We start from the raw sequence: 25,499 nt of genomic DNA, 5'->3' as shown, positions 1-25,499 counted from the left end.
ACAAAACATTTATAAATACAGCGCTGCTCTGACATATGTTTATTTTATTTTCCTTTTTCTCAACGATATCACTTTGATTATATAATAATATCATGCATTGAGTGTGACATGCTAAAAGTTAGCATGTTTTGTTGCTTTGTTTTTGTCTATTTTGTATAATATGAAGTCAAGTTAACCCATATAGGAACTCTGGGAGTCACATTAGTACACTAACATTTTCCCCCAAAATAAGATAAAGGATGATTTTTTTTTTTTTTTTACTATTCAGCCGTAACTCAGATGTTATGAAAAGCTACTAGGCAGGGTCAGGACAGACCTACAGCAATCAACTTGAAATCAAATGACATGTGAATTGTGCCATTTACATTTTTCTGTCTAAATTGTTTCACATACTACATTATGATTTACTCTAGATAATGTATCATGTTTTCAGCCTTCAAAAATTTTGATAATAATGTATAGATAGGAATGGTTTAAAAAAAACATCATTTTGGAGCCTGACAGCAGCTGTACTCAGATTTTGCCACTACTCTGCTCTAACTGCATTTTTGAGTCTTACTGAACTTTGGCATGTTTAATAACACACCCTTGCTGCTCTTTTCTGTGCACACAGCCACCTGATAACCAGAAGCTTGGTCTGTTGGAAGCACTACTTAGAATTGGAGACTGGCACCACGCCCAGAGTATTATGGACCAGATGCCGTCCTTCTATGCTTCTTCTCACAAGGCCATTGCGCTGGCACTCTGCCAGCTTGTGCACCTGACTGTGGAGCCTCTTTACAGAAGGTGCTGATTTTTCCATGTTTCCCTTCCTGCCCACTAAGTGTTGTCCGACCAGAGAGCATGCACAAGTACCTGTTATTACACAGCTTGAACTGATTACTTACACTTGTTTTAGCTCCAATATTTGGTGCATATGAGTTCTATTTAAAAAAAATGCAGGTTTTGACACACTGATCTGTTTTTTAGAGCTGGCCTCCCAAAAGGGGCAAGGGGATGTGTGATGCATCCACTGAGAAACAAGCGGGCCCCTCGACCTGTGGAGAACTTTGAGGACCTACACAGGGACACATTCAGCATGATCTGCTACCTTGGCCCTCACCTTTCTCATGACCCAATCCTCTTCGCCAAGATAGTGCGCCTTGGCAAGGGCTTCATGAAAGAGGTACGAAACATTTACTACTACATCATCACACCTGCACTACAGCTTTAATATTTTTGACTCATGTTTGGTTTCCTTTTCCTCTCAGTACCAAAGTGAGGGCAGACCTGAGGTCAAAGACAAAATGGTAGGTGTAAAACTTGCATGTATTTCCTCCATTCGTCAAATATGGTAAAAAAGGATGTAATCAGGTGGAAAATAATAAAACTTACAAATTCCAAGGCAAAACCCAGCGTGATACTCAGAAATAATACAATGCATGTTTTATGCTCTGATGGCTATGGGATCAAAAATTGCAGTTTGAAGGGGTTTCAGTGGTGCACTTTTTGCGCTTAACAGTATGAACGTAACAATTTTGTTTCCACAGTGTATTTTAGACTTATTGTTGGGGCCGAGCTGGAAATTCCGTGATTAAACAGAAATAGACAATCTTGCCAACATTTTTACTATATACATGAACCCAGCCAAAATTATCAGAAAATGAGGAATGAAAAATGCATAAAATGCACCAAACAGTCCTCTAAGAGTTAAAAGAGTAAAGACTGTTGCTATGCTTTAATGGATCTGCCAGTTTATCTCTGTAGTTTATGTTACCACAAGTACCTTGTTAATGTTGATTGTGTGTTCTTTGCAGGAAACACTATTGAGTTGTTTCCTCAGCATTGCAGACCAGGTGCTACTCCCTTCTCTCTCTCTGATGGAGTGTAATGCTTGCATGTCTGAGGAGCTGTGGGGTCTCTTCAAACTCTTTCCCTACCAGCACAGGTGACACACACACACACACACACACACACACACACACACACACACACACACACACACACACACACACACTGACTCACTACATGTGGCACTGTTTAATTGAGTTGTCGGATAGTAAACCCTCAGGCACTGCTCCAGGAAGCTGTTTACAAGCTGGCAAGGAAAGAATAGCACACACCATCACACTGAGCTCATCAAACCATGCTTGATTGTTTAAAATGCATCTTTTTTTTCCTGTGCTATTTAGCAAAACATCCTTTCTGTTCTGGAATCATGCCAGAGATTTATTTTTAGAGTCTTTGTTTAAATATGTTGGCACACCGCTGATGAGCACTGACACTTCAAACTCCCGAAGGTTTTGTTTTACTTTTGTTGTCTGTGTCAATTTGTCAAAACTAGTAATGCAGCTTCTTAGTTACTTAACATAAAAGCACTTTGTAGAGTATTTCACTGTCTTGTTCACCAAACTGTATCGACACTGTTGAAGGAAGAAGATATGCAGATAAACCGTACAAGAAGCACAGTTTATTTATGCTCTGCCATGTTGGTGTATTGTACATTAGGTTGCTCTTTGCACTGAATTTGTTGATGCATCGTAAGATTTTTAAAAATATCCCTTCAAGGATTTATTGTTGTTATTACACAATACAGGATTGCACAATAAGATGTAGTTGCAGCCCCCTTCACTCTACACACATAGAAAATGTATAAACAGATATTCAAAGTATTTATATCACAATAGATTATAAATGATATTGCTTGCTCCAAAAATCACTCGCTCCAAATTACTTCGATTTTTAAGAGTAAGTTGAGGAGCAGTTGTTCATTTTACTGAATGGCTGACTGCAAACAAAATAGAATTTAGCCCTGTTGTTTGCCTGATATCAGGCAGAATTGTCAACTTGTTGTACTCTGATCCATCAATCTGACATTGCGTCCACTCTAACAGATTCTTTTGGGGGGGAGGTGAATTCGATTTTCCTTAACCAATCACTAGAGACCAACTTATCCGCCTGAATCTAATTTCATTTTAAGTCGACACTAATGCATAGTTGTGCCACAGTACCTGTTTTGCCGTGGTTTTGAGAGTGAAGCGAAGTGAAGTAAAACAAACTATGATGTTTTTCTCCTGTCATTTTCTTTTCATTTGCTTGTTTACCATCTGTTTTTGAAAACACATCAAGTCTGCTGGCATAGTTCCTACTTGGTGCATGTCCACAATCTGTATTAAAGTCTACAAAATCGATTCTGGGCTGGACACTGGACATGCCTGGTCTATCTTGTCTATAGCACCTGCCATCGTCATTATTACTCCTCATTGGTTTTGGCACATGGCTTGACAACGGTGTTAGTTCCAACCGTGGTGCTTTTGGCTGATTGAGTCCCCCTGCGGCACTCATTGGTCCTTTTCATTTTAACGGAGTAACAACTGTCTGATATCACGAAGCCACACAAATTAGTTCACTCGAACTCAGTGGAGTGGGTGTATTCAGAAGTCTGGACCCAGGCAACCTTTTTGTTATCTGAAAAAACAGTTACACACAAAATAGCAGTTTAAGGACATACAAAAGGTGGCTAATATTCTATTCAAAGACAGCTTGAATTGCTTGGTTTATGTTAAAACTGCTTCCTTACAGTTAACTGTGTGAAAGGGTTTGGACTTTTACATCAGCTTTGTTGTTGCCCTTTTTCTGTCGTATTGTGCCAGTGTTTCTAAATGCTGCATAGCTAAACCTGCTGTGAAATTGTGCTCCCTCAGGTACCGGTTATACGGACAGTGGAAAAATGAGACGTACTCCAGCCATCCATTGTTGGTTAAAGTCAAAGCTCAGACTGTGGAAAGGGCCAAATACATTATGAAGTAAGTCATTTTGCAGAACCCAGTGTACCATTACTGTGCAATCATCTGTCTTTCTGTAGCTTTGTTGACTTTCACCGTGTCTCCAATACAAACACCAGGGGCCTCATGTACAAAGGGTGCGTACGCACAAAAACGTGGCGTACGCTCTTTCTCACGGCAAAGTTCAGATGTATCAAGAGTGAAATGACCGTGGAAATGTGCGGTGCCTCACGCCAACTTCATAGCTGGCGTACGCACGTTTCTACAGCCGTTGATACTTTGGCGACACTCAGAGGTGATCCTGGGAAACATAAAATAAACACGTGTAACCAATCCGTCCTCTGAATGATGACTTAATAATGTGCACATCAGAGACACATGAACAATTAACACCAGTGAACAATTAACACACACACACAAACATACGTGTCTCCAATTACATGAGTGGATATAAAAGCGTGCGCAAAGTGGTGCAAAAAGTACCGCTGAAAACAATGGCAGCTTTAGCAGCATTAGAGGACATTGCAAATGGTGCAATTAGAGGAGAGCGTGTGTTTCGAGACAGAGACGATGTACTGGCACACGATGACGACTGGCTCATCAGCCGCTTTAGGTTCCCGAGGGCAATCCTCGTGGAACTGTGCGCAGAGCTGCGGCCGGCCTTGGAGCGCAACACAGCCAGGAGCCATGCGCTGCCTGTGCCCATACAGGTGCTGACCACACTGGGGTTCCTGGCAACCGGGGCATTCCAGAGGGAGCTGGCCGACCGATCGGGACTGTGCCAGTCGACCCTCAGCCGAGCCATGCCAGCCGTATGGGACGGAATTATCCGCATGTCAGCCAGATATATCAAATTCCCATACCATGCAGCTGAACAGGTCAACATTAAAGCGCAATTTGCAGCGAGAGCCGGTTTTCCTAATGTAATCGGAGCTATCGACTGCACACACATTGCTATAAAAGCGCCGTCACATGATGAATTTGTATACGTGAACAGGAAACACTTTCATTCCATCAATGTACAGATCATATGTGATGCGCAAATGCAGTTAACCAACATTGTGGCGAGGTGGCCTGGTTCAACGCACGATTCACGCATTCTGAGTAACAGCATGGTTGGGAACAGACTACAAGCTGGCACTGTGCGCGATGGGTGGCTTCTTGGTAAATAAATTTGTCGTGTAATTGTCCTAATATTAGTCCCTGTGATGCGCATTGAGCATGTGCGCCCCCAAATCATATCCCGTCTTCACCGCATCATTACAGCGGTTAGAGTTAGTGACTTGCTGTGTTTTGCTGGTTAAACTACAGTTTCAGATCTTTCTAACAAGCCCCTATTTGTCACTGTGCGCAACGTACTCATGTTAATAACCCCGTGCGTAAAGACTTATCTGCCTCACCTTCTCCCCGGCGCACTTCTGCACTAATTTGCAACAATAGTGTGTGATCCGTGTAAGTGTATAAACTTAATGAATGGAAGCTTAAAATCCCGTCTTACTCATCTTTTGTTTCTTATTTTCTGATCGTGCAGAGAGGGGAATCTCAGGTGCAGGGCTTATTTAAATATGATTTGCGTATTTAAATGGGGGCGTGGACAGGGAGTGGTCGGGTACTCCAACATGTGCGCTCAATTCCACACTGATTGGGATGTACAAAGGGAATGTGCTTGGATTCATGCGTGCGCCCAGATTCATGCATCAGGATTTTTTTGTGCGTACGACGTTTTCTGGATTTGAGCGTACGCCATGTTTCAGTAGGAAATCCACGCAAGTCTTTGTACATGAGGCCCCAGGTCCCTACATGTGTCCTTTGTAGGCTGCGTGTTTCTCATTGTGTATGTGGTTATTTAAAATGTGCAGTTTTTCATTTCTCCAACTTATTCAGTCCCGTTCTGTTCAGCAGACTGTTAGTTATAAAGTAAACCTTGAATGAATGAGGAGCCTTTCCCATGTATTCAGCCTTTCCTGTTCATTCAGGTTGAGTTCCCAGGTAAATTTCTGGGATGTTTCGAGATATCTTTTAGTCTTTTGCTTTGGGAACAACACTGTTCCCTGCGTGACACATATCATCATCTATGATAAGTCACTTTAGAGGGGTGGAGAGCTTCAGATACTGCTGCATTTTGGACAATAAATTCAGCTTTGAACACAGCACACTATCAGCAGAAATTCACTACCATCAGGACATCAAGGCCATCTTTTTTTTCCATTCACTGCCTCTGCTACACAGAAGCACCCACTTATTTGCTGGTTCACCGTGCTCACAGTAATCTTCAGGCACAAATTCGATGCAATGTCTAAAGCTGTTTGACTGTTAATATCGGGTATTAAAGTTCTTTTTTCCCCTGTATTCATATAATTTCAAAAAAGCCAAGAAAATAACCACTGGCAAGACATTAACGGGTATAATATTTGCTAATTTAATAAAATCTCACTCAAAATGATGAACTGGAGTGGATAGTAAACATGGTGCAGAGATTTGTTAATATTTTGTTCTACACCAGCCCTTTCAAGATAAGCTGTATTGAAAGGACAGTTAAACGTGAGCAGCACAAGAATTAAAAAATGGGACTTTAAATACTGTGGTATTTTTATGCTGGTCAAGTAATTATTCTAACACTGTTTTGCTATTGAAGAAATCAATGACACTACTTTTGTCTTAAGCTGACAGCCATAAGAGCATTTTCCAATCGCTGTGAAGCTTAAAGAAGTGACAGTCCTTGCCTACAGCGCTCGTTCCATCGTCTTCTGTTTTTAATCTTCTGTTTCCCGCCTTGTGCTTTTTTCCCCTCCCCAGGCGGTTGACCAAAGAGAATGTGAAACAATCTGGAAGGCAGATTGGCAAGCTGAGCCATAGCAATCCCACCATCCTCTTTGATTATGTAAGTGTATTTTGCTGTGATTATTTTATTCTTAAGACTCTTTGAATAATGTCAACAAACTACAAAGACAAATTCATTCTAGATTTTGCAGGAGAAAACAAACATTGTTTGATAGCTTGTAGTACCCGCGTCCGCTGTCTATCAGTTATATTCTTATGGCCCTCCAGTGCCCTTTCAAAAGTGTCTGACCTGCGAACAGCTTACACCTTGTGCTTTGCATGCGTATCATGTATTTGTAAATCAAAGTAAAAGTCACCTAGTAAAAAACTAAAAAAAAATGACACCGTATTCCTGCCACACTGATGAAAAGCAATCTTTCGGTACACTTTGGTATGTTACACAATACAGAGTGTAAAGCTATAGTGAAGATAGTAGTATCATATGAAACTAGACGACCAAAGGAATCAATTGGTAACAGCCATGTCATGCTAGCTTTTCCAAAGTTAGGCTAGATTTGGGCAAGGGAAAAACTGTCATGGCCATTTTCAAAGGGGTCCCTTGACCTCGCACCTCAATACATCAAAATGCAAATGGCTTTTGTGGCTAGCCGTGGGTCTCCTCTTTAAAGACATGCCTACTTTGTGCTTGACCAATGCAGTTTTAGGCAAAAACATGCATTTTTTCACATGCATTATAAATGTTATTTTTGCCATTGTATGTGAATATTTTTGCATACCGTGATCCCAATACAAACTAGGACACATCTAGGACAAGAGATGTATGGCTTTTGAAGGTATATTGACAATAAGGGGGCTTAAGCAGTTTCCAGAACAGAAGTGCTCACCATCCAATCATGGAAAAAATGTTGTTGTTTTTTTTAGCAATCTCCAAAAATAAAAAGTTTTTTAAATCCGTTTACAACATGACTTTTCCCTGGTGTCCCACAAGGTCTTTGTGTCTTAAGATGGTAATTTGGAGGGATTGTTGACCATTTTTAATCAATTTTCCAGTGGTAAAACATGCCTCAATTTAGCACCAAATTTGTATAATAAATAATATTAACTCAAAAAGTGTTGCAACAACCTCCGAGACATAATTTGCAGGGAATGTCTGTCATATACACCCCCAATACACACTAATCTTCGAAGTTTAAATAGATGCCTAACCAAAACAATGCTTATGACATACCCGTGACTTGAAAAACTTAATACACATTGCTGAGCTGCATCTCAAATTAATCTTCAGTTATAGCAGTGGTATGGAAGAACTTAAGATAACACTTACATTCTTTCTAATTTGCCCTAATATATGAACAAAAGTTGAAACATTTCCAACTGGAGCAAAAGAATGAGATTCAATGGTAGGATGTACCATTTAGAGTAGTTAAAATTTTTGTACATCTCTCCAAACATTTTCATCTGTATTTTCAAATGCAGAATCCCTGTCGTACTTGAGTTCATTCCCCTGATCTGTGGATGTTGAGGTGCTTAAGTTCATTTATACTATAGGGATAACTTTGTAATATCAGCTTGGGTATAATGTATATATTCCTTTGTCATGTTTTATATCAGATGCTGTCTCAGATCCAGTGGTATGACAACCTCATTGTTCCAGTGGTGGATTCCTTGAAATACCTCACATCCCTCAACTATGATGTCCTGGCCTGTATCCTCCACGATGGGTGTTTGTGTGTGAGTGTGTCGTTAGAGGCAGTGGGAAGTGAGTGTAAAGGGCTTCTGTTTGTTTTCTCTGTTGTTCCTCTTAACTCTTGTCTTCAGATTGCATCATTGAGGCTCTGGCCAACCCTGAGAAGGAGAAGATGAAGCATGACGACACCACCATCTCCTCGTGGCTTCAGAGTATGTTCCCTCACGGTTACTGTCATGCAGTCACATCTTGCATTTGCATGCAAAAGGAGAGAAACCGTTTGATGTTTTAATGAGTATCTATCATACACCTGTTCATCTTGTCATCCAAGGCCTGGCAAGTCTGTGTGGAGCCGTGTTCAGAAAATACCCAATTGAGTTGGCTGGCCTTCTTCAGTATGTCACCAATCAGCTAAAGGCAGGGAAGAGGTAAGTAGCTTCAAACGACAAATAGCAGGATGATGGTTTGCAAAATATGCAAACCAAGTCCAAGCACCAGCAGGTTCTTATTATGACTGCAAATCACAGTCGTAGCTAAAGTAATGACAAATGGCTCATATTAAGGAGAGTGACTGCACAGTATTCTACTAAATTAGTCGTAACACATTAATATGATAGAGCCATTGGTTCTGATGAGCGGTTATATCATATATCACAGATAAAAATAGGACATACAAACATATTGACAATGCAGTATATTCTTATTAACTTTTTTTTTTTGGCCTTTTGCCTTTATTGAGGATAGGACAGTTTCAGTGTGAAAGGGGGAGAGAGAGAGCAAGCAGCAAAAGAGGCCAGAATCGAACTCACGGCTGCTGCAGCAAGGACACAGCTTCTGTACGTGGGGCGCCCGCTCTAACAACTGAGCTACTGGGTGTCCCACATTACAATAATTCAAAAATCATTTTAAGGATGTGTTGAAGATGTTGCATTCTGCATTATATTTCAAATGCATCTGTTAGGGAAGATAGATACTTTAGTTGTCCCCATGGGGAAATTGGTTTGCAGCCACAATCACTTGACATTTCCATATATCGACATAACAAAAGTGAAGACATCAGTAAGCCTACCAAACACTTACAGTGCACCTTAAATAGGAATTTGATGAGACAGGACGGAGGATGTTTTACCAGACCAGCTGGACATACTGCTTATATTTTGTGAGTGTTTTAAAAGGTAATGGCTTTTGGGATAAGGGACAGTTTTGATCTGTTTCTGTTTTTCTTTTCACAAAAAGAGGGTGGCAATAACAATATCCAGATGAGAGCAGGTTAAATGAGGAGTGGATGCCTCCTGTCACCCACAATGATGTTTGCATTGTTAATATCTCTGTCTCACAAAGTGAAAAGTGTTTCTGTTTCACAAGCAGAAAGTGTTTTGACACCCCATGTCTTACTTTTGCTCCACTCCAGATATATTTTTCCATGTGTCAGGAAATGTGCTTTACTTTATTTGTCCCTCCTCTCCCTGCAGTTTTGATCTGTTGATCCTGAAAGAGGTGGTGCAGAAAATGGCTGGCATTGAAATCACAGATGAGATGACCTCAGAGCAGTTAGAGGCCATGACCGGAGGGGAGCAACTCAAAGCTGAGGTATGTAGACCGATTCAGTCTCATGAACAGGATCTGTATGCGTACACTGACCATTGATGCACCTGAGCTCACGTCATTGTCATTATTGATGTGTCTCTGTCCACAGGGTGGCTACTTTGGACAGATCAGGAACACTAAGAAGTCCTCACAGCGGCTAAAGGATGCACTCCTGGACCATGAATTGGCATTGCCTCTGTGTTTACTCATGGCCCAGCAACGAAATGGTGTGGTTTTCTTAGAGGGTGGAGAGAAACATCTGAAACTTGTTGGCCACCTCTACGACCAGGTATGCACCCTTTCTCAATACATTCATCTAATCAGTATTTTTTTAGGCAGTAAAAAACTGAACATCCATGAATTTACACTCTACACACCTACGAAGATACACCCAAAACACTTTCTACTTTGTTTTGTTTTATTCTTTTTCACTTATATAATTACTTGTACTTCTGCAGTGTCATGACACGTTGGTGCAGTTTGGTGGCTTTCTGGCCTCTAACCTTAGCACTGAGGACTACATCAAGCGGGTTCCCTCCATTGACATCCTTTGTAACCAGTTTCACACTCCACATGATGCTGCCTTCTTCCTGTCTCGCCCAATGTACGCCCATCAGATTTTGGTGAGTGGATAACTCAGTCAGATCCCCAGAGTGCATAATGTCACAGATCTGTTATTGGGTGAGACTGTAGTCTAATTATTCACTGACATTTTTGCCAGGCAGTCCACTCTAAGTTAGATTTTTAAAATGATGATGATGATGATGATGATGATGTTACTTGTTGATTTTACCATCATTAATGTCCCCTTACTTTTTATGCTGTTTGTGAACATTTGTTTTATAGCTTAAAAAGTATTTCAGATCAAGACAACAATACGTTTTTTTTTTTGATTTAGAGAAGGTGGAATCCCTAATTTATGTTCTCTACACACAGTCTAAGTACGATGAGCTGAAGAAAGCAGAGAAAGGCAACCGACAGCAGCAGAAGGTCCACAAATATGTTGCAGCCTGTGAACAGGTGATGACGCCGGTGCATGAGGCTGTAGTGTCCCTCCACCCAGCCAGGGTCTGGGACGACCTCCGCCCTCAGTTCTACGCCACCTTCTGGTCCCTCACCATGTACGACCTTGCTGTTCCACACTCTGCTTACGATCGCGAGGTCAACAAGCTCAAGGCTCAGATCAAGGCCATCGAGGAGAACCCAGAGATAGTGAGTAGTTGTTCCACAGCTGAACCAGTTGTGTAATGTTGCTTAAAATATTTTCAGAAGTAGAATATTTGTACATTTAGATCACAAAAAGCAGTTTGTGCAATCAAGTCAGTGTTGTCTATTTATGCTGTGAATGTTCTCTAATATAGCCCATGAATAAGAAAAAGAAGGAGAAGGAACGCTGCACTGCCCTGCAGGAAAAACTGCAGGAGGAGGAGAAGAAGCAGCTGGAGCATGTCCAAAGGGTTCTCCACCGCCTCAAACTGGAGAAAGACAACTGGTTGTTGGCCAGTGAGTATCCTGTTATACCAGTGACAATACTGATGCATCTTACTCTGCGTGTGTACAGCTTTCCACAATACTGTGATTTCTCTGTTGAGAGAAGAAAACAGTGCACCTATTTTAGCATGATTGATCTGTACTGTATACATGCTGTATACATGCATTCAACCACAATAATTACAAAGCACATGTTTGTTTCCCTTTTCAGAGAACATACAGAATAAAACAGATGGCTCATATATATAAGATTGCAACAATATATGTTTGGGACACAATGTTCATGCATTTTACAAAACAAAAAAAAAATCAGTTTGAAGTCCCTTTAGACAATCCAGACACAATACAACAGTTCTTGCAGTAAAGGTGGATATCAAAATAAAACTGATCAAGTCATTGTCTATTGTCTAAATGTCAGTTACCTATCCGTCTCTGTTACTAATACAACTTAATTTCCTACTGACAGAATCCACAAAGAACGAGACCATAACAAAGTTCCTTCAGCTCTGCCTGTTCCCTCGCTGCATCTTCTCTTCCATTGACGCTGTGTACTGCGCCCGCTTTGTCGAGCTGGTCCACCAGCAGAAAACACCCAACTTCTGCACCCTCCTGTGCTACGACAGGGTAAGACACTGACATACATACAAGCTAAGGCTGTTATTCACTTGAAATCATTATTATTTATTAAACTACCTTTTTACAGCAGACTTCTTAAAGCCACAAAGTGATTTATAAGAGAGAGAATAAACATTAATAATGTGATTAATTGAAGGGGATAATTAAGGGTCTCATGTGGCCCAGTCAGCAGAACAGATACAGTAGAAATATCCATTAAAATATCAGTAAAGAAAAAAATGTAAGGGTGAAAACTCCACTGAGTGATTCAAGGACCACTCAAGTGCACCATTAAATTAAAGCCTGACAGCAGTGTTTAATAACTGCTGCCTATAGCATCTTTGCATATGATGTCATACATGGGTACGCTGTCTAGATGGAGGGCAGGCAACCAGAGGCGGTGACTACCAACACTGCACGAATCCTATGATTTGCACTGTTTAAGATTCACCTTGGTAAAAAGCACTTTAAGTCCCTAAAATTGTTGGACATAAAGGGGAGAAGTAAATTTAAAAAACTCACCGATAAAAGCAGCAGATGTGGATCAGACCCCCTGTCTTCAGTCTGGAGCAGTCAGCTAACCTGCCTCGAGTTGGAATTGCAATGTTACTGTGACAGCTTCCCGTGTTTTTAACCACGACCCAGATTTTTAACGCTATTTCGCCAGATCTCTGGGAACGGTTGACCCAGCAGGTGGAAAATAGTAGCTTAAGATAGCTAAGATAAGTAACATTAGGAAGTGTGAAGGATAAATTAATTTGTCATTTCCGCTGATCGTGTCTATACTGGGCAAATCAGTCTAGTTGTGGGAAAAATCCCTCTTGTTCATTTTGGAGTCGTTTTGTATGATGTACATTCAACATGACTTTCAATTTTTCTGGCGATACCTGCTGCCTGCAGGTTCAACCCTTTAATGTAGTGACTTCCCTCTATATTCAGTTCATGTGGTACATGGATTTATCACTTCCTGTCCTAAATCCAAATTCTGGGTGTGATATAGTCACATGATTACAAACAGCCTGTTTTTTGACCATTTTTGTACAATTCATTCTGGCAAGAAAAAGGTTACAGCTATGAGATATTGAGCATCAAAGCCTTGATGTACCGTCTAGTAAAATGTCTATAGAGTTTGTTAGCTTTTTCCATATGCAGCTCATTTCTTTCAAACATTTTACTTTGTCTAAGCAAACACTACATTTTGTGACTCTGCAGGTGTTCTCAGCCATCATTTACACTGTGGCCAGCTGTACGGAGAACGAGTCTCACCGCTATGGACGCTTCCTCTGCTGCATGCTGGAGACGGTGACCCGTTGGCACAGCGATCGCGCCATCTATGAGAAGGTTTCCATATCCCCCTGTCCTCTAAATCTGTCTTTGATTTATTTGTAGCATTTTCTTACGTAGAATGAGCTGGGAATTGATCTGACTTCTCTTATTGTGTGGTCATAGGAGTGCGTCAATTACCCCGGCTTCCTGACCATCTTCAGAGCCACAGGCTTCGATGGCGGGAACAAAGCAGATCAGCTGGATTATGAGAACTTCAGGCATGTTGTGCACAAATGGCACTACATGCTGACAAAAGTGAGCTGCCCTGCTTAATCGTCATTTTTCTTCTTGAGAATTCAGTCTGTTTAATAGTAAACAAAGCTCTTTTGAAAGTGTATTTATCTGTGATCGCGTCCTCCGTCTCTGTTCCATCCAGGCTTCAGTTCACTGCTTGGAGACGGGAGACTACACCCACATTCGAAATATTCTCATCGTGCTCACCAAGATCCTACCCTGCTACCCCAAGGTCCTGAACCTGGGCCAAGCGCTGGAGTGCCGTGTCCACAAGATCTGCCTTGAGGAGAAGGACAAGAGGCCAGACCTCTATGCCTTAGCAATGGGGTAACACAGCATTGTGTGCTGTTCAGCTCTCTGCGGAGCATTCAGTTAATTTATATTATGCAAAGTGCGGTGATAAAATGGGAACGTGGGGAAGAAGAGGTCCTGAGAAAAAGAGTAGTGCGTGTTATCGAATTTGTTGAATTTATAGATGTTTTATAGTAAATATCTGTTTAGAAACCTAGGCACGGCAGGTGGTGACTGTAACACAGATGTTTGAGCTTTGTTATGAAACGGGATGGTTAGACAGTTCATTGAAGAAAAATGTTCAATCAGACCAGTGAGTTATAGCTTTAGAGAGTGAAGCAGTTGTTTTTCTAAAGTTCCATAGTGTTTATCGAGCGCCTGTTACAGGGAAAATCTTGTTCATCTACTGTACATTGGTAGCACCTATGTATTGAGTCTGTAAAGACACAGTAAGTTGCAAATGTAACCTTGTTTATCAACTTCTTGATAGTGCACAACATGGATTTCTTAAAACAGTCAGGAACAGATGCTTTATTTATTGGAAGTCTTAACTTAAGTAGATACTGATCGCCACATATGAGTGTCAGTGACTGTGTTAATTTATAGCAGAGTATGTAGGGGTTTGTAATTGCAGGGAAATGCTGTGCTGAGCTCAAGAGTTTTCCTGTCTCTGTTTGAAAGTTATATTCTCTACAATGTGTCGTCTGTGCCTTGTGCAAACCCTTTATGCATCTTGCAGTTATTCAGGTCGGTTGAAAAGCCAGAAGGTGCACATGGTCCCTGAGAATGAGTTTCATCACAAGGAGCAGCCAGCACGCAGCGCCACCCCCGCCAATCAACAGAACGGCCCCGGCAGCACAGGCAAGCCCGCCACCAGCACAAGCAAGACAGAGGAGGGGGCGTCAGAGGATTGTGGTGAGTGATTAGAGACACAGCCAGGCTTTGAATGCAGTACGTGACCATTTTGTTTTTAGTTCACAAGTAAGAAACCAGATACGATATGAAATTGTACTGCTGCTGCATTAAGCTTAGATTTTGTTCTTATCTGCAGCGCCACTGCTGAGTCATTTCATTTCAGATGTGTTGTTTCATTACGTTCAGTAAAAACTAAACTTGGCATTTTGTTGTTGTCTATCTGCAATCTGTAATAGAATAGGTTCAATTCCGTAAAGCGGCTAAATCCTAAATAAATGCTATAAATCCTAATGTGCATGTCAGTAATATTATGAAATCCTGTGCTCAAACAGTTCTTGGTTTTTTTTTTTTTTTGTGCAGATCGGGGCAAGGATAAATCTCAGGGGATCACAAAGCCAGTGAACAAAGCCAACAGTGCAGCGGCCAAAGTGACCACCAGCAACGGGAACGGTGCTCTCAACAGGCAAGTCTCTCTAACAAAACTTATTGTGAGATCTGATATCGTGTCCAACTGCACCTCTAGTTGGTTGTGTCTGCAAGCCGAATATAGAACACTTTATCAGGATCAGTAGAATCTTGTATGAAAAAGTTTTGACTAGAGAATGTTTTTTTTAAAAATGAAAAAATGATCCCTTTGCAGCACCAAAGCCGTCAAAGAGCGGGATGACAAAGAGAAGAGCGGGAAGGAGAAAAAAGAGAAAAAGGAAAAGACACCAGGCAGCACTCCCGAGACAAAGGCAGAGAACCGCCGGGAGAAGCAGAGAGACGAGAGAGCAGGGAAGGAGGAGCGGGCGGCACGTGAGGGTAAGGAGAAGACCCCCAAGGCAGACAGGGAGAAAGTGAAGGCCGAGGAGAAGAGCAGCAAAGACGACAAGGCCAAAGCCGGCAACGGGGAGCCCATGGAGCCGTCCAGGGAGCGCGATGCCATCAAGGAGTCCAAAAGCAAGGAGAAAGGAGACAGGAGCGCTGTGGCCGGGTCCCTCAAGTCACCAGTTCCCAGATCAGAGTCAGCCGAATCTGAGAGGGGTAAGGAGTCTCTCTGGCTGTCTGTTAAAAACTACTGTGTTCTCCACACTGCTCATAAAATCTATAGAAAGATTTTGAGCACACTGCATGACCACATGTACTATCTATAAAAATATTCAACCTCTTGGACTGTATTGCATGTTCTAGTTTTATAATATGAAATCAAAGGGATGTAACTTGCATTTTTAAAAACAATCTTGATTCTACGTTATTTAAACAGGTTTCATTAAATTAAATTAAATAGGAGTAAGAATTTGCTTGTCTTCTGCAACCTGTCTGTCAGTTAAGAGTGCATAGTTTTTGTGTTGGTTGAATGTGCAGCTTAATTAAACACAAATTTCCCTTTTCTTGTCTTTACAGATCACAAAAGACGAAAGCTCGACAGTCACTCTTCTCCGTCCCACTCCTCGTCTGTTAAGGTTAGTATGGCTTGAGGAAGGCTGTGCCAGTTTCTTCTCTATCTGCCGGAGCGTTCCCTGCCGTTGCACATTCCAGCAGCCCCGAAGATCACCAAGGAGAGTTGTCGTACATGCAGGCATGGCATCTGGAAACCCCAACCATATCCATGGGAGTTGGAAAGCATTCCATGGACATCAGCATAATATTTTGCAGAATTGGGAGAACCCCCCCCCCCAAAGACTTAGCCAAGAGAATATTATGTATATTGAGTATTTTCATATTGAAATATTTATCTATTTTCATATTAATGAAAGCAGTCAGTGTGCCTTGGGAAGAAAGAAGTTTTTTAAGCATTTCTATACTCCTCGTGGATTTTTTTTCTTTGGCTTTTTGAGAATAACAGCCACCTGAAGTGAAACGGCTTGCCAAATCAAGAGCTTTCGCCTTCTCCAATGGCAAATGTATTTTTAACACCGAGAGCAGTGTTTTACTACTTGAAATGGTGTCCAAGATTTTTTTTTTTCCCCGTTTTTGTGAGCTGAGAAGATACCCTGGTTAAAGTGATGTAGAGTATTCTACTTTCCTCTCAACGTGCCCGGATCCAGCGCTGAGCCTGATGGTGTCCAGCGAGCCACTCTGCCGTAGGAGCACCTGTCTGCTGCGGAGGCTGAGTCACCGGTCCCCCTTCTATCTCCGTTTGTTAAAACGGCCTGCATGCAGCCTTCACGTCACGTGATGCGTGTCCAGTCAGCCCTGCCGGTCCCTACAACGCTATCCCCACAACTACCAGCCATCAGCATCAACAGTCGTACTACCTCCTGGCAAGCCACCAGCAAGTGAGATCAACGGAGAAAATGAATGTCGCAGTTTTGAATCAGCCAAAAATGCAGAGGAAAGTAAGCCTGCCCCTACAAAGAGAGAGAGTGAGGGAAAGAGTGGGCGAAGCCTGAATTGTTTGGAGCGTTGCCCAAACCACTGCAAGCTTGTGATAGTTCTTTATTTCACCCTTCCACCAGAGAAATAGGCTCCCTGTGTCTTAACCATTCCTGAACTGTAAGTGACAGCAACATTTACCTATGTAGGGACGCACATCAGAACTGAGTGATTTGTCTTACACACACACAGGCACATGCATACACATTATTTACGGCACTTGCACTTTAGATGTTGAATAGCAGCTGCGCTGTAGGACTTTTATATTATGCTGCCTGATATTGCAGACATGTCTGTAGTAATATGACTAGCAGTTATTTCATATATGCTCAGGGTTTTCTATTTTAAGTATTGACATTCCAGATGTTGAGCTTATGAACTCTCCTTTATGTAATAACCTTGTCAAAGCCTTAGTCCTTGAAGGTCAGAGGTCAAGGGAGAAGTATGCTGTCGGTCCGGCCAGCCCCGACTCCCACCCCCACCCCCCCACCCCTTCTTCCAACTCTACTGCTGTCTGACAACCTCCTTCCAAACCCCCCCACCCCCTCCCAGCTCATCTGTCATCTCCATTCATCCCCACAGGACAATAGCAACGAACCCAAGGAGACCACATCCAAGGTTTGAACTGACTCTGCTACTCGTAACTTCTCTCAGATTGTCTTTTCTTTGTTCAGGTGCCAAATATGAGTACAGCTGCTGACAAGAAATAACTCATGATGTCTGGTTTTCTCCATCCCTCCATTTTTTTGTATTCACACATTTTGTTATAAGAACAGTAGTAGTGGATTGTTATTCATGTGTCACCATTATCAATTTGCTGAACTTAGAAACCAAAATCATGACTTAAAAGTGGCTCAAAGGCTATATAGGACTACAGCTGGATGATCATCTCTGTGGCTTCTTCACTGCAAGCAACCCCTGTCACATTACACATAGTCATTTCATTGATATTTAATATGAAGAATATCGAGTATCTTCGCTTTAATGCTACAGTTGGTAGTTTGATAGAAAATTATTAAAATCCACCTCCCAAACAAAAACAACCATTTGGAGCTGAGGCGTCTCTAATGCATCCTTTTAATAAACTGCAGTCAAACTGTCAAACTAGGCAGCACTGATCAAATATGACATCAGATTCTGGTTGCTTATTTCTAGCCTTAGCTATTTTCACAAACATATTTTAGTGTACTATTAAGCTGTAAAATGAGAATATCGGTCTGGCTCCTGCGGGGTGTTTTGTTTCAACTCAAATGTTTTCAACACTGCAGCAGGGTTACAAACTTTACTATTTTAAAGCTAAACAGTACACTAAAATATGTTTCAGCTGGTTAGAGACTCCTCGGCTCTGATTGCTGGTTTTGATTCATGGTTTTTTTTTTTCACAGATCATCTGTCTTACTGTGTGAACATAGTGACGGCTTCTGCAAATATGACCGTTATTTTCATAAGAGTTACAAACTATAGCTTTAAGGTTCATCATTTTTCATCTTTTACAGTAATTCAGACCCAAACTGTATATGTGTGTATCATTTGTATCATAAACACCAAACACTTGTGGGTCTCTTCAGGTTATGTTTGTCACAACATTGAATCACACTGGAAGTATTTTTGACACTGATTAGCAGACAGCTAACTGATGAAAATTAAGTTAAAAAGGGAATATTTAGCAATGGCATCAATTCAAGCCTTGTTATATTTTTGTACCTGTGTGCAAATCCGTACCCTACCATTCTTCCTGTTGATCAGTGTCAGTGTTACTGCCTCTGTGATTCAGTGATACAAGACAATAATATATGAACTCCTAGCAGGATGGATTCTTTGAAAACTGGAGGGGTAAAAACTTGAAATGTGACTTAACATCTTGAATGTGTCATTGAGCGCTCTCAACCACTGAACTGCATGTGCCTGCCTAGGACCATATTTATTGTTGAACATCAACATTTTTTCTTTTTTTTAAAAAAAAAAAAAGAATATATGTCCTGCATGATAACACTTTCGTCTAAATCACAACTTTGTTTATAATTATTATTATTATTATTATTATTATTATTATTATTATTATTATTATTATATTGTAATTAGGGCTGCAACTGATGATTATTTTAATTTCATTTTCTCAATTAGTTTTTTTGATCTATAAAATGTCAGAAAATGGTGAAAAATGTCAATCAGTGTTTCCTGAAGCCCAGGGGTGATCAGTTTAGAGTCATAGAGAAGTAACAAAACAAAACAGAAAATGTTCAAATTTAAGAACCTGGAATCAAAGAATTTTGACTCAAAACCCCCCAAAACGTACCCAAACTAATTAAATGATTATTTAATTAGTTGGCAATTAATCGATTAATTGTTGCAGCTGTAATTGTTATTCTTTATGTGTTCATACATCAGCCTCCAGTTCTGAGAGCCCACAGGAGGAGTCCTTTAATCCATTTATTAAATGTTTATATACTGCTTAATAATGCTAAACAGGTGGACTTAAACTAAAGTGTTACCTACGACATATGGAAGAATATATTATGGACAATTGTCTCAAAGAATACTCTCTTATTTTCAACATGAGCCATGAGTTGTACTTGTTTTGGGCAGCTGTTCATCAGCTACTTTACAGTCCTGCTTTAAAAAGTAATATTTCAGTACCAATGGAATTTAGTCAAAGCCTGTTGTGAAATTTGTTAAAAAATATTAGTTTTGGGGGGGGGGGCTGCAGAGAGTGTTGTTTTTAAGATAACACTTTAAAAGCTTTTTTGGAATTGGACACCTTGTTACTTGGCTGAGTTTGTATTTTGTTAAAGCTTTGTCAGCTTGATCAGTACTGGTTACAAAACCTTTCCAAGTTTTGTTAATCTCAATAATAGAGATATGTGAATAGAAATGTAATCAGTCAATATTTAAAACTGTTGAGATAAAACTGGAGTAACAAGGAAGTTGTTTTCACCCTTGTTTTGTCACCAATGTTGGTTATTTATTTGTAAGACAATAATGTTAGTGTTTACACCTGGTATTAACGTCCGTCGTGTGTGTGTGTGTTCACACAACATTTGGAGGTGGTCTCTGCTTCATGTGGCTGCATACTAATAGCAGTGTCAACACTAAAGCAGTGGTTCTCAACCCTTTTCTTGTAAAAGACCCCTTAATTAGACATGTCCAACGTCCAGCCTGGGGGCCAAACTAGCCCCAAAGATCAATTTTAAACAGCCTGACTTATAAAACATACTAAATGTGGCCCTCCACACCATATTTATTATTCAATTACTTTGCATGTTTCTCCTTCACCTCATGATGGCTGCACAATTACAGTTTGTAGACATGAGCCAAGTGGGAACTATGCAGACAGAACTAATGTGTTTTCATAATCAGACAGTAAACAAACATAACAGCAGACATTTCCTGCTAGGTAGCAAACATGACCACCGCAAAGAAGTTGACAGTGAGGGCTGTCACTTTCAGGAATGGTAGAAAGTTTGAAAGTTTTTTATTTTCAGTACCTTTTCCCTGAAAAAGTTGTGTTTGTGTTGTTTATTTGTGATTTATTTTTATTTTTTTAAACAACCTATTTGATGCAAGAAGCAGCTGGTCCCTAGGTATTTTCACATTATCTAATCTGATCCCAATTCAAAAAAGTTGGGATACCCCTGCCTGAATTGATACACATTAGATCTCGGACACACGTGATAAGATTTATCTCAGAATTCTACATCTGAAAACATTTGAGTTGTTGGATATGACTCAGGCCCGAATTCTATAGTTGTCAACTACAGTTAGTAATGATCAGATTAGTCACTCTTGTGACTCTTTCTCACATTGGCTTCACTTCTGCAGTGAATTAATTGGACCCAGTGGAAGTACCTGAAGGACCCCTGGTTTTGCGGTCTTTCCTTAAGTGTCAGTGAGCCTCTTTAAAGGGCCTCCACAGCTGGCATGTTTGTATGTGTTACTCACCTACTTACAGAAAAAAGATAATCCACAACAGCTTGTAAGTGTAGTAAGGTGACTTTCTTTGCGATTTAAGTATTCCTTTGCGTTGTCGAATGGGGCAGTGATGAGGATATGAGAACCATCTATTCCCCCAGTCTCTCCTGGAAGCTATCCAACAACTCCCCAGTCTGCCCCCTTTAGTTAGACTAATAAATTGGTGCTGAAAAGTGTGTAATGTATAAACTTTCTGCTGGTTAATAACAACAATGCATTTCAAATGGAAATGATGTACATGATTACTTGCATACAGAGCAGGGACGTGAGATCTCGAGGCGCATGTTAATAACAGGTGTAAACAGGGCCCAACTTAAATTTCTAGTGATATTATCACTTATGTAAATGCACTCCCGAAAACATAAAAATGTTTTTGTGTGTCTCGTTCTGTTCATATATAATCGTCTTTGCAGCACCACGCCAACTACAATTCAGTTGCCCGGTCCAAGAGCAGAGAGAGGGAGGTGGAGAAGAAAGATTTAGACAACACACAAGGCCGATCCAAAGAGAAGAAGGAAGAAAAGGATCGTAAAGACAGGAAGAGAGTCAGTATTTTACAACAACACTGCACTTTGAAATAGCTTTTTGGAAAGGTCATCCTCAGGATTTCAAGTTGTTGCCTTTTTTTTTGTTTTTGTTTTTATTTGTAAGTCCTGTTCTTAAGTCAGTCAGTGGTCATGTCACAAAGAGTAGCAACAAGAGATAAAAATATTTTCATGTCTGATTAACATGTCAGTCAGGAAGCAAATTAAATTTCAGTGGTCAGGATTTTTGTTGCCAATATTAACATACTGACTGTCTTGTTGTTTTTCCTTTAGGATCACACTGTCAATGACCGGGAGACAAGCCAGGAGTCCAAACGCAGAAAGGACGAGAATGGAACAAGTAGGTTTAAATTTGACAAATCTGAAGTAGCCATTCACCCAGCAATTACAGAGTTAAAAACAAAATAAAAGCAAACTGAATCTTCTCTTCTCAGATTCCTCCAAAAACAGCAAGAGCACGAGTCCTTCCTGTGACTCCCCACTCTCTGCTGAAAAAGAGAAGAGCAAAAGATCCAAATCTTCCAGTAAAGAGAAGGCCGAGTCATTGAAACCTGAGCGGACGTCCTCTGGAGGCAAAAAGGTGAGCTCAGCTCGTCACCCTACAGGGGCGTCACCCTCTGCCCGGATCTGTTTGTAAATTCACCACTTCTAATTCCGGAAATTGTAGTTTTATCTTCTCACGTCTACGATTTTTTTTCAAAAAAATTTCAACTGTAAACTTGATTTAGACATAATTCATGCAGCTTTATATCTACGGCTGCTGATCTGTTTGAATTCACCCCTTTGTGTGTTTTTGTGTCACAGGAGTCCAGACACGATAAAGAGAAATCTGAAAAGAAAGAGAAGAGGGACAGCAGCGGAGGAAAAGAAGAGAAAAAGCAATATCCTTTGACGTAGAGCGACACCTGAGACGTAACTCTGGGTGATTTGTAGTATTTGGTGAGAACATTTTTCGCATTTAAAGGTGTGGAGTCTTTCTGAATTATTTTTTTCTTTTAAACGTCACCGCTTCACTAGATCAGTTGGGGTTGTTTTAAAACTCTGTAAATGTTTGTGCACTAGCGTTTCAACATGTGATCAGCACAGCCAGTCAGCTGCACTCACTTCTTTTTCCATTAGTTTGAATAATAAAAATAAGACATCCATTTCCATCTATTGTGCGTCACTAAGCGCTCAGATGCAATAACTGTTGAAGATTGCAGCAGATGCTCTATTATATTGAGAAGCCAACAGGACTTGCTTGTAAACATAATTAGTGCACTAATCCTCAGCCTATAACCATTCAACTTTTGTAATTTGAGCATTTAACTGAAGGCTAATTCCTGCCTGACAATTACAGCAGCCCCTTCTCATACAAAGCACCGAGCTAAACTGATCATGTGCTCTTTAACTTGGATCTCATAATTCCATTTGGACATTTCAAAGAGCCAGTGTATTGCTCATTCAGTTTTTAAGAGGCGGTTATTTGCACTTTACTGGCACTCCTCATAAGTATACATGATGTTTTCTCATTTGCTCAAATGAAAAGAAAAAAAAAAATTACTGTGAGGTTTTGATAGAGGTTGAACAATAGAGGATTTTTAAAGGCCAGTATAATAATGATAGCTTGGAATAGTAAAAAAGTACATTCATTGGCCAATAAATTCAACACACCTTTTTCCTCTCAGGCTTTGGTCAGTGATGTATGTCGGCAGTCACGCAGCTCCGGGGTTGACAAAATTTCATAAAAGGCAGTAGTGGAATGTAACTAAGTACATTTACTAGAGCATTGTACTTAATTACAAGTTTGAGGTAGTTTTCTTTACTTGAGTATTTTAATCCCATACCACTTCCTACTTCGACTTTACTACATTTCAGAGGGAAATACTAGACTGTCAACTCCACTACATTTATAACTTCAGTTACTGGTAACTGTACAAATTAAGATTTTTAGACCAAAAAAACCCATGAAAATACAAAAGTGCAGCTAAGCTGAATGATTACAAAACTGACTGGCAACTATTTTTGATTTTCATTCTTTTTTTTTAATGCAAAAACATTTCATAGCGCTAACTTAATAAATGAGTTCTTGCTGCTTTTTCTCTTCATTAGTTTAATTATTTAGGTTTAGTTAGTTGAGTTAATTTTTCTGCATTGAGTACCTTTACTTTAAAAAATGAAATACATTACATACTTTGACTTGTTGTACTTTACTGTGTTGTATTAATATTTTGACTTAAGTAAAGGTTCTGTGTACTCCCTCCTTCACTGGTAGAGGCCTGTTAGTTTTGATTAATGGCCAAACCAATAAATCAGTCGACCTTTACTTTCTGATCATGTTGCATAGTGTTGGATCATACGGCTGTAATAACAGCCTGGATGACACAAACAGATGTTTTTTGAAAATGAATTCACTACTTTTCAGTCTTTGATTAATTTACCGTTTCCCTTAACAGTCGTACTCATAAATCCTCTGACAAGCACAGATAATGTGCACTAATCAGTGAAGGTAAGACGCATTCAACTTCTTTGTGAACGACTCTCAGTACATCTACGTGGTAAGTGTCTCACATTTCCTCTCTTCCTCTCTGATCCACAGCAGAACTGGAGAAGCTGTTTTTATCTGCAAGACATCTGCAACTCCATCTGTACTCTGTTGTTAACTCGTACTCTGATTTCTGCCTGTGTTGTTTTGCTGTAAAGTCCCCTCCCAAGTGTTGTTAGCTGTAGTTATCTCAATTTACAGATCACCTCATTATTTTTCCATTTCAGTATACAGTTTTTGTTTTTTTGTATTATTCAGTATGGGCACAATGTGCTGCTCTAATCACAATGTTATTCGAATTAGAGAAGTGGTTACTGTATGAAATGATCTGTTGGTAACACGTGGTCATGGATTCAATAATCTCATGCTTGAAAATGTGTACTTTTTTTTGTACGTCGTCAGGCTTTGCTTTTTGCTCGTTTTATCGGAGTTAACATGCTTTCCATACTCACTTACCTCATATCCTTTTGAGATACTTAGATACTTTTTATTTATTTATCTCCAACTTTTAAACCGAGTAAGTCACCAGACGTAAGTGAGGAAAAGGATACAAAGGACCAGTTTGTATATTGTGTACAATAATAAAGAGGGTAACATGAAATTCACATCATGTTATTTCTTTTTTGTTTTCTTTTTGATGTCCCTTACAGTCCTTTTTGTGATTTTGTGTTAACCAGGTTTTTACATAATTTATAAAAAAAAAGCCAGTTCGACCTTGATTCAAATGTAGAATTGTAAAGAAAAATCAGAGAGACCCATTCTGAAGCTCTGTACTCCAAATACAACTGTTTCGAAACGACTTTTGGAGATTTTATCTGCTGTACTCAATGAGTGTAAGCTTTTTTTAAAAAACAAAAACCAATAAATAATAGTTTTCCTAGTGTGTCACTTTGATATCGTCTCCTCTTTGTCTTTTTTTTTTTTTATTCTGATTTACAGCTGAATGTCCACGCAATAGTCACCCAGCAGTTTACCTTTGGTTCCTCGGATGCAGTTGGATGGTAGAAACAGGCGTTTTCCCCCATAACTCAGCTCTTAATATTTGTTTGCACTTACTGAAGTCTGTTTTATCCAAAACACTGAAATACATTTGGCTTGAGTCTTAATGGGCCTAGAGTCACACTTGACTGAAACCTTTCATTGTGAATATAGCCTAATATTAAAAGTCCAGTCTTTTTTTAAATAGTCACAATGACTTCTGCTGTCTTAATTTACCTGATGTAAAAGCTTTTATAATGATACAGCGGGAATATCTTTTTTTTATGGATGCCACAGTTTCCGTGAAACATTGAGAAAGTCATTGGAAAGTTTCTGGGGAACAAACTCGGCCCATAAAGGAGATAGACTTGACTATAGAATATGTCTTTATTGTCATTGCACAAGTACAACGAAATTGAAATGCAATCGTTACA

General features: G+C 40.1%; 1 protein-coding gene across 4 annotated transcripts in view; it reads left to right on the top strand.

Annotated features, from left to right (window-relative positions):
* The window catches only part of thoc2 (THO complex 2), a 33,540-nt gene extending 8,559 nt beyond the window's left edge, over window positions 1-24,981 (top strand). Inside the window, exons 11-39 of one of the 4 annotated variants that reach the window (XM_042499698.2) lie at window positions 614-786; window positions 970-1,165; window positions 1,251-1,289; window positions 1,797-1,927; window positions 3,684-3,785; window positions 6,561-6,645; window positions 8,157-8,250; window positions 8,364-8,444; window positions 8,564-8,660; window positions 9,705-9,822; window positions 9,929-10,108; window positions 10,278-10,442; window positions 10,756-11,031; window positions 11,181-11,322; window positions 11,777-11,934; window positions 13,138-13,266; window positions 13,375-13,506; window positions 13,628-13,812; window positions 14,516-14,691; window positions 15,052-15,154; window positions 15,332-15,717; window positions 16,078-16,136; window positions 17,632-17,667; window positions 21,432-21,563; window positions 21,837-21,903; window positions 21,998-22,143; window positions 22,368-22,444; window positions 24,005-24,051; window positions 24,145-24,981. In XM_042499698.2, the coding sequence (XP_042355632.1) occupies window positions 614-786; window positions 970-1,165; window positions 1,251-1,289; window positions 1,797-1,927; window positions 3,684-3,785; window positions 6,561-6,645; window positions 8,157-8,250; window positions 8,364-8,444; window positions 8,564-8,660; window positions 9,705-9,822; window positions 9,929-10,108; window positions 10,278-10,442; window positions 10,756-11,031; window positions 11,181-11,322; window positions 11,777-11,934; window positions 13,138-13,266; window positions 13,375-13,506; window positions 13,628-13,812; window positions 14,516-14,691; window positions 15,052-15,154; window positions 15,332-15,717; window positions 16,078-16,136; window positions 17,632-17,667; window positions 21,432-21,563; window positions 21,837-21,903; window positions 21,998-22,143; window positions 22,368-22,444; window positions 24,005-24,032 (3,693 nt within the window). In that variant the 3' untranslated portion in view covers window positions 24,033-24,051; window positions 24,145-24,981. Of the gene's footprint in view, window positions 1-613; window positions 787-969; window positions 1,166-1,250; window positions 1,290-1,796; window positions 1,928-3,683; window positions 3,786-6,560; window positions 6,646-8,156; window positions 8,251-8,363; window positions 8,445-8,563; window positions 8,661-9,704; window positions 9,823-9,928; window positions 10,109-10,277; window positions 10,443-10,755; window positions 11,032-11,180; window positions 11,323-11,776; window positions 11,935-13,137; window positions 13,267-13,374; window positions 13,507-13,627; window positions 13,813-14,515; window positions 14,692-15,051; window positions 15,155-15,331; window positions 15,718-16,077; window positions 16,953-17,631; window positions 17,668-21,431; window positions 21,564-21,836; window positions 21,904-21,997; window positions 22,144-22,367; window positions 22,445-24,004; window positions 24,052-24,141 lie in introns of those variants that run through there. The other 3 variants (XM_042499697.2, XM_088088869.1, XR_006106466.2) reach the window with 3 other exon arrangements.
* Window positions 24,982-25,499: the final 518 nt, after the last annotated feature.

The sequence above is a fragment of the Plectropomus leopardus genome, chromosome 15 (genome assembly GCF_026936395.1).
Source record: "Plectropomus leopardus strain MGB_pleo_1.0 chromosome 15, ASM2693639v1, whole genome shotgun sequence".
Lineage (NCBI taxonomy): Eukaryota > Metazoa > Chordata > Actinopteri > Perciformes > Serranidae > Plectropomus > Plectropomus leopardus.
The sequence above is the reverse complement of the archived record's forward strand: the minus strand, read 5'-3'. Positions and strand labels throughout refer to the sequence as shown.